Source organism: Octopus sinensis, linkage group LG14, assembly GCF_006345805.1.
Source record: "Octopus sinensis linkage group LG14, ASM634580v1, whole genome shotgun sequence".
NCBI lineage: Eukaryota > Metazoa > Mollusca > Cephalopoda > Octopoda > Octopodidae > Octopus > Octopus sinensis.
The window spans coordinates 33,668,684-33,678,683 of NC_043010.1; the positions used below are offsets into that span (position 1 = coordinate 33,668,684).

Sequence of the window (10,000 nt, forward strand, 5' to 3'; positions counted from 1 at the left end):
GAACCAACATTACTACCATTTTAACTCCAGGAAGATGCTTTCTCCAGCTGGTTCAATGCATTGACTAACCGGCTGGAAGAGGTATTCTCCTAGGGTTAAAATGGTAGTAACATTAGTTTGTATGGAACAGTCATGTTGAAGTAGCAATAAACACTACTTCTCAGTACAGTTATTGCTTTCATCTCTTATAGAGATTTTCTGACTAGCTAAAATGATTTTTATTTAACATAGAATAGTTATGAGGGTCAAGGGTCAATCAGTAAAAATGGCTGATAAACACTGCTTTAGAGTTACAAATCTCTTCATTCACTATATTCAGTACAACTTCATGTTGGTGGTCAGATTTTTTCGCTTTTACTTCATTCACCCATCTTTTATGGACATGTGAAGTGGGCAATATTATAATATAGTCATCAGTAATGGAATTCACATTTGATCAAAGCAAGAATCTTTTCTTATCTGCTTTTGCTTGATCTAGTAACTACTGCAGCCTTGTCTATCAGCTCTCTCTTTCTATCTCTATCTATCTATCTACCTATCTATCTATCTATGTCATCAAACTTCATATTTATAAATTGGATTCACACAAGGTAGCAAGTGTGCTGTTGTCTGTTTGTGTTTTTCACCCAAGCTAAATGGAATCTTCCTCAAGATGTGCTTCACCATCTTTTAAAACAAGGTCTACAATTGACAACATCAGTGTTTATATGCATGCAATTTGATTTCCAATGCTTGCATTGAAACACTTCTGTTCTGTCGTAGTCTCATGAAGCCTGGACAATAACAAAAAAATGAACAGCTAATTGAAAACTTTCTCAGCTGAATTTTACTTTCAAAAAGACTTTGATTTACATTGAATATGTCTTAGGAAGTTAAAATAACCCTGACCAAGCTTCAAATCATCTCTTCTCTCAAGATACAGAGCCATATTGTGCTGGAAAAGCCTATGTGAAAAACATCCATTTCACAATCTACTAATGATTCAGGTAGATTCTATATGATACTTAATGAAGCTGCTGACCTTCTCACAGATAAGGATCAATGGTAAAAGCAGATTAGTCTATTTTAATGCACAACATGACTTCTGTTGTGGATTGTCCCTTATGAAAAGCAGAAGAGGGTGTTCAAAAGAAAAGCAAAAAACAATGCATTTTGCTCATTCTCATTCGACAAATTTTATGCTATATATAAAAATATTGAAATATAGACCAAATATATCAGTGATGTAGTATTCTATGTAGCTGCTGCTCTATTGGATCAGTGTTGCCATCAAAATCCTCTTTTCTTTAAAAATAAAGACCACCATCATCATCATCATTTTCATTTAACACCCATTTTCCATCCGTTTTTGATGCTGGTATAGGTTGGGTGGTTTGATAGGAGCTGGCAAACCAGAGGGCTGCATCAGGTTCCAGTTATCTGTTTTGGCATGGTTTCTATGTCTGGATGCCCTTCCTAACACCAACCACTTTCCTGAGTGTACTGGGTGCTATTTACATGGCATATACTAACCAGCCTGTAAAACAAATGACAGGATAGTCATGGTTTGTTTGGCTTTGATCATAAGTCTACTGAATATGGATGAACCTAGAGCTAAACTGGAACGATAATGAATGCTTTCCTTATATGTAGTCAAATGACTGGAATTTCAAATTTCAAACAATCCCACTTTTTACAGGTTTAGATGAAAACACTTCTCAGAATGGATAATGTTTTTGAAAAGTATAGAATTCACAGAAAGATATTTTTTCAAAAATTGGCAGAATCATGAGAATATGACATAAAAAAAATAAAGAATTAATAAATGAATCATTGCTATTACATACCCACCATACACAATTTCACGTACTCTATTATTTTGTATTGCTCTTGTTAACATGGTTTGTAATCCCAAATAACATTCACAGTAAGGCTTATAAGATTATCATTTTCTTATTATCTTCATTTAATGACATGAAAATATTCTTTAAATATTTACATTTTGACTATATTTGCAACAGTTTGATCTTCAATTTTCATCAGGTGTCTTATTATCGGGTGTGTACATAGTAGCTGGCTGAATTTGAACAGAGGCGGGGCTCTATTTCTAAACTATGGGTAATACCATTCTTACTCACTCGGTCACTGATGCATGTGCCTTGTGAAAGGTCAGTAACAATAAGACATCTGATGATAATCAGAGATCAAATCAATCAAAAATGTAAGTTAGATATAGATGTTGAACAGATTCTTTTTGAAATTAGTATTGAAGATTTTAAATTACGGAGATGTACTTGCATAGCAAGTGACCTGATCTGAGATCATGTGCTGGAACAAAAACAATTGCAGCGTGGAAGGTGTTTATAAGCCATTTAAGAAACACACAAAAGCCATTAGATTCACTTCAACATTTAAATTTAATTTGTCAGTGAACAGGTCGCGGTCTTAAAGCAACGAAAATATTTTGACATTAAATTTAAATGTTGACGTGAATCTAATAGTTTTTGTGTGTTTCTTAAATGGCTTATAAACACCTTCCATGCTGCAAAATTTTTAAATATTATTGATTAATGATTCAGCTCACACATTTCAACATATCTGTTTATATATACACCTTGCAGATATGATATGCTTATACAAATTTTATAAATTGCCATATGTTTGTATACATTTAAATTGTTATATTTTTATATACACCTTATAAATTGTCATACCTTTATATACACCCTATAAATTGTTATACCTTTATACACACACTATAGATTAACATATATTCGTATGCACACTATAGGTTGTCATTTGTATATACACACTATAGATTATATCATTATATACACACTAGATAATGTCATCTTTATATACACTCTTATAGATTATGTCATATGTTAATATACACATAGATTGTCGCATCTTTCTATGCTTAGTACTGATTATTATATTATTGTATGTACACTATAGATTATTATGTCGTATTTTTATATAGGCATTATAGATTATGCCATATACTGTTGTGTTGAGGTAAATATACATTGTCGGTCATAGTGATCATCTGGAAGAAATTATGGACCTTGCCAGACTTATTGTCCCCATAGTGCATTATATATATATATATGAAAGAGAGAATGAGTCTTCAGTAGTGAACTGTGATTCATTGACCTGTTAAGGGTTACTGCATTATGGCATATTTTCATTCATTCACCCATACATCCATCCATTCATCCATCCATTTATCCATTCAATCATTACTAGAATTCTTTCTGCAGACATCTGGGAATCAATAGAAATGGTGATAATGTCTAGCAGTGTTGACAATCAATAAACCTTGACATAATTTCATTCTCTTAACGTGTGTGTATGTATGAATGTATGTATGTATGTATGTATGAGTATATACCAATACAGACAGCAACATGTATATACATACGTACATATATATGGCCACATGACATGTATAAACTCTGTGTGAGAACTGCATATGCAAGTGTGTGTGCATGTACACATATATACATACATATACATTCGTACAAAACTGAACCCAAGTGAGTTACTGCTGAAATTTTGAATTTCTGCTTCTCACTCATATAATACTATTCATTTTATAAATATATATATATATATATACATTTTTATTAATATTTAGCAGAAGTAACAGAGTGACTGAAGGTTTGAGTGTTTTGTACATTGGCATTTACTTATCAAACGTATGAAACTCTCGGACCTTCAGTCACTCTGTTACTTCTGCTAAATATTAATAAACAATATACATATACTCATATTTTGAGTTCTATTTTTTCTGTTTGCATCAACATATCTAAATATATATATATATATATAAAATTGAATAAGGGTAGAAATTGATATTAATCAATTAAAACCAGTGGCCTAGCATATTAAAAAAAATCCGAAGATTAAAATATTTTTTACATACAAAATTTAAAGGACTGACCACTAAAAGTGGATGGTCAATATGCTAGATATAGATGTCAAAATCGCTATTTTCCACGAAGAATGTGTTCTCAAGATTTTGACGTCTATATCTAGCATATTGACCGTCCACTTTTAGTGGTCAGTCCTTTATATATATATATACACACACACACACCCGGACGCTAAATGATGATGATGATGATGACACACACACACACACATTATATTATTATCATCATTTTTTGCATCCACTTTTTTATGCAGGCTGGAAGGGCTTTTGGAGCCAGTATTTTATTATTTTATAGCCAGATGACCTCTCCTCCATCCCAACACAAGTCCATGCTCAACTCAGGGCCACGACGTATTCTAAAAAATGCTACACCCACATACACATTCTGAAAACCTGTATGTTTGTGTAAATCTCTCTGATCTTTACACCTGCAATGTGAATGCCTAAACACATTGATCATTGATGTCAAAAGTTCTATTAACATATTTCTTTCACTGAAGAGTACTTCATAAAGTCAACAGTCTCCAGTAATTTGGCAACCTAGCACTGTTTTGTTGTTCTGCATCCTCTCTTCTTCAGCCTCCTCGTTGGCATTGGACTGTTTCAGTTGAATATATAGATCCTGGTACTTTTTTATGTTAAACTATTTCATCAACATGGTAAAGGGACAGAAAGCAAAGTTCTGTTTAAATCTCTGTTTAAATCCTTCAATTTCAACACAATGATGGCTAGATTATGGTGCTGAACTTCAAGTTATGTCTTGATTTCTCAAATTCAAAGGCTTTTCCTATTGTTGTTACCAGTTCTGCAGCCTGGTTATGAGGGATGCTGGAAAATTCCTGGCTTTGGGTAAAAGAAAATACAGGAGGGTCAGTTAATTATTCCCCTCTCACATTCACAAATTTATTGCAGCAGTTCTTCAGTTTTTCTAAGCCCTGTAAAAGAACTCTGAAGGCTGTACCTCCAACCAGGCCTTTCACAATACCCACAAAACCAGAAATTTTTCAGCATCCCCTTGTACATTAGTCCTTCAATATTTAAACTGGCCATATCCAATCCAAATTTTCTTCTTATTTTATGTTCAAACTGGCTAGATCTGACCTCTCACAGCTACCATACAATGTTATTCTAAAAATAAATAACCACATCATCATAATCTTGAAGCTTCAAGATAATGCATGATTGATTCAAAATAATATGAATGAACAGGTATTGCACCTGACAGAATAATCTGAATGCTAAAGGGTTAAATCTGCTTATCTCAGTGTGTCTGGCTGTCAAATGGTTTCCATTTGGAGTTTGTAGGTGCATTGTTTTAAATTGTGTTCTGCTCTCTGTGCTTAAAAGACACTTTTTTCTCTCTCTTGTAATTTGCTTGTGGTCATGTGGTTTCTTCAAGTCTTCTTTGCAGCACCATGGTTTCAGGTTCAACCCTGCTGCATGGAACATTGACCAAGTGTCTCTGAGTGAAATTTAGAAGACAGAAACTAACTGTATGGTAGCCCATGGTGCTTATTTACCAACCTCTAAATTAGATAAAAGGCATTAATTACTTAATAGTGATAATAATCTAACACAGAAACTATAGTTGGCAGAAAAGTTCCTGTTCATGATTAGCTGGTTGTTGGTTGACAGAATCCCTCACTTGGTTTAACTTGCCACTTGGTCCTTGGGCCATTCTGTTGTAAGCACTCAAGCTAAATATCTGATCTAAGAATAACTTCCTCTTTTTCTCCCACTAGTTTAGAAGATCCTAAAATAATGTGCTGGGTACTGCCTCTTCTTTCTCTGATTTAACCATTAAAAATACTGTTGCTGTTACTACTACTACTACTACTACTACTACTATTATTACTAGAACCACCACTACAACTCACAGTTGTACGGTCAACAAGCAGTAGGAAGGGTGCAGACACCCACATTTTCAAACTATTATTCTAATACAGCTGACACTACAAACAGGATCCACATGGGAGTTAAATGTTGTTATTGAATGTTGTTTCTGTTTTTCTTTAGCCCCAGGTCAAACTTGACTGAGCAGACCTGTGATGAAAGGAAATCTAACAACGACTAACCTAGCCTTTTTGGTCATTTTCTTTTTCTTTTTATATTGCATATTCTAAGACTACATAATTTGACCTATCTCTTTTTTTTTTAAAGATAGCAGCAGGTTGTAATTTAAGAGAGATTTACTTGTTGTTTTTAACAGGTTGGGTAAACAACATAGAAGCACTATTGTTGCCTTGTGCTATTGACAGTATTGACAGTTTGCTAATGGGAGGGGTTTGAGGATTTTTTATGTGCATTTTTTATTATTATTATTATTATTATTATTATTATTCTGGAAAGTGATTTGCTAATAGATTCTTTCTCTGTTTCTTTTGAAAAAAAACTGCTACCAACAAGAGGGCTGGTGCAGTGCTAATTGACAGGAAAAGGCTGGATGTTATTGTATATGAAAAGAAGAATAGGGATACTCATGGAGCACAGACAAGCTCTAAAGGAATGTAAGCTGTTAGTTGTCTAATCCTGACATTGTATTGAACTGCTCTAAGCTCCTAATCTGTTGGGGCTCATCTTGCTCTAACAGAATATAGGTTGTTGCCTGAGGCTATATGTGAATTGATCCAAACAGTATAAAAATAAAGGGTTATAGAATCAGTAGAGTGTCCAGCAAAATACCTTGTGGTTTCTGGTTACATCACTTTATGCTCTAAGTTAAAATCCCATCCGGGTTGATAAAAGAAGTACCAGTCAATTACTCTGGTCAACATGATACCCTGTTCCCTCGAAAACAGTGACAATACAGTGACTGTCACCTGGGAATGGATAGTCATATGTAGTGAGTTATTATTTATTCATTTTGTTATTTGATTGCAAGCGGTGAACAATGGCATTGTTGGTTACAGGTTTCCCAACAGGCATAAGATAGGTTCACAGCAATGCTGACAATGAGAATGACAAAGAGATTGTTTGGAACTCAACACTTGACGAATATCATAAGGAGTTTTGCTCCAAAGGATGCTAAATTCTTTGCATTTCCTCATGAATGTCAATATCCTTTGCCAACATAGATCAGCAAAAGATATACATCTGTGTGTGTGTCTGTGTGCGTGTGTGAGAAATAGGCTACCTTACAAGTTTCCATCTACCAAATTTTTACTCATGAAGTATTAGTCAGGTCAAGAACTGAAGTGTTCTGAAAATTATTGCAAAAGGTGCCATCCAGTGGCATCAAACCTAAAGCTTTGTGGTTGTACAGGACACGTCATAACCATGCAATCATTGCATGGTTAAAACTAGAATACAGATGGTTTCAAACATAATTGCATGAAAGTCAGTGATATACATCATGGTGTAGGGAATAACACACACACACACACACACACACAAGTGAGTGGACAAGTGAAAGAAAAGGGCACTCAACACATTTAGTAGGACTTACATGTACAGGGGGGGGGGCTGAAATGTTCCTGCCTTTGGGTAAAAGAAAATACAGGAGGATCAGTTAATTATGATTTTATTCCACATATTCCCATCTCAGATCCACACACTTATTGCAGCAGTCCTTCACTTTTTTCTAATCCCTGTAAAAGAACTCTGAAGGTTTGTGCTCCAACCAGGCCTTTCACGATACCCTTAAAGCCAAGAACTTTTCAGCACCCCTTTGTATTTAAGCCTACGAAACTTTGTCACATGAAACCAAACCAAACTGTTTTAAATGATGTGTATGTGTGTGTACATGAACACACACACATATATATGCATATATATATATACACACACACATGAGCACACATACATTCATATATAAATGCACACATTCACGGATGCATGGAATTCATATAATAAATTGATTAGTTTTCTAGCAATTTAGCCCCAGTTTGACCTGGACTTGGCAGATTTATGATCAAAGGTATTTCCATCATGACCATCCCATCTGTTTGTCTGTCTTGGACCACATTGGCCAATGTGTCTGTCCTCGTTTATTTTTCTTTTAATAAAGTCACGTGTGATTTGTGGGAATGTTGTTGATATTTCTAGCAGGTCAAGCACCCATGAAAAAGGTTCTTTCATTATTATACAATCATCTATGTAGAAGTCATATAGACTTTTGAATTGGACTTATCAATAGGCAGATGTTTGAGTCTTCAATACACAAAGATAATTACTCAGACATCTTTATAATGTTACAGACTGTTATATAGAACTTATTCAAAGGCAGATGTTTTGATCTTAGATACAGGAAGTTGAACATAGCAATTATGAATAAAACTGTCAGTTGGTCATATAACAAAAGTCATATGATGGTTGAGACCAAAAACATTCGTGACTATACCTACAGTGAAAATATACATTCCAAAACCAATATTGAATGTAGTTAATTATTAATTAATATCAAAATTTCATTAAAAAGTTATGAATACAAGCTAGTCGACAATTCTGATTGTCATAAGATACCGAGTTATCTTCAAATTCAGTGATTTTAGAGATTATATATATATATAATATATATATATATATTATATATATATATAAATAAATAGATAGATAGATAGAAAGATAGATAGATAATGTGCCATTTACTGTACATACATAACTGTTACAGTTTGCAGTACCACTAAGATGATTTAAGTGCAGTTTTAGTCTCTCTTTTTTTCTTAATGAAATCTTTTGATGAATTTGGTTATAGAATTTTTTTTTTTTGCCTTTGCATATATAGAATTTTATTTTGCCTTTGCGTATATATGTGTATGTGTGCTAGTGTTTTATTTATATATATATAGTTATATATCATTCTTAATGTATATACGCTGTTGACAGTCAAGATGTTGCAGTTTTTGTATAAGATAAAATCTGTTATAGGTGTGCTATGTTAAAAACAATATATACTGGAGGGAAATGAAAAATCATCCAGCCAGTAACTGACTAGAACGCCAAATGCTTAGCTTTGCATATGTGTGCGACATTATGTGGCCTAATTTGAGGTAGGAAATGAATAATAGGTCTGTTGGACAAATTTGAATTATATATGTGTTGTGTGCCAGGTTTCTGTATTTCTGATTACACTGTAGACCTCCTCTAAGTCCTTCCTTTCTGCATTAAACAGGCAAATGTTACTGATATTTCAGCAAAGCTTCTATCACTGCAAGTATTTTAATTGTTTTGCAGGTAATTTATTTGCTGTTCAGCCCCCACCCACCAAATATTTTGTTCTCTTATGTGTAACATAACATAATGTGTTTGCATATACACACACTCACACACACAGACAAACAAACAAGCAATCAATAATGAAAAAGCAAAGATCTTACAGATGTTTCATAATTTCATTCTAAACTTTACAGCTGTTTCGGTGCTAAAAAGGCAAGTTTCATCATTCATATAATTATTTTATATATATATATATATATATATATATATATATATATATATATATATATATATCAAAAATGAATAATTAACTTAAATGTGATAGATAAACAATTTTACCAGGAGATAAAACTGAAATGTGAAAAGGGAAACACTATTGTTGTATTATCTCACACACACACACACGTGTGTGCGCATACACTGAAACATACATATAGTAAGGCATTTCTAGGAATATTATCTCATGACAAAAGTCATATCACTTGTCATATTGAATTTACATTGCAAATGAAGTTGTGTGTATGTATATATATATTATATGTGTGTGTGTGTGTGTATATATGTATATATATGTGTATATATGTGTGTGTGTTTATACACACATACATATATAGTAGCCTGTTTAGGCACAGCATATGTACCATTTCTTTCTCTAACATCTTCTAGTAAATACTAACATCCGTCCAACCATGCATCATGCTAACTAACTGACTGACCAAAATACTCACTGGTTCTGCGTCCTGTAGTACTAAGGGCCAATCTCCCCTCTGACATGTGCATGACAAAACTGTAGTTTGTTTCAAATCAACCGAAATCTCTCTAGTGATAATCTACCTTCTCTCTCTCTTTTTCACATTTTTTCTTTCCTCAGTGATTCCGGTTCTTGTCGGTAAGTCTTCGTTTAGTGTTGTTGTTGTCATTGATGTTTTT

The 10,000-nt window shown here is 33.6% G+C and overlaps 1 protein-coding gene across 17 annotated transcripts in view; it reads left to right on the top strand.

Moving 5' to 3' along the window:
* LOC115218961 (mothers against decapentaplegic homolog 4) overlaps positions 1–10,000 on the top strand; it is a 253,163-nt gene that overhangs the window by 194,986 nt on the left and 48,177 nt on the right. For 11 of the 17 annotated variants that reach the window (XM_036508856.1, XM_036508850.1, XM_036508852.1 and 8 more), the window contains one exon: positions 9,942–9,959. The exons of the other annotated variants lie outside the window; for them this stretch is intronic. In XM_036508856.1, the coding sequence (XP_036364749.1) occupies positions 9,942–9,959 (18 nt within the window). The remainder of the gene's footprint in view (positions 1–9,941; positions 9,960–10,000) is intronic. 17 annotated transcript variants of the gene reach the window in all.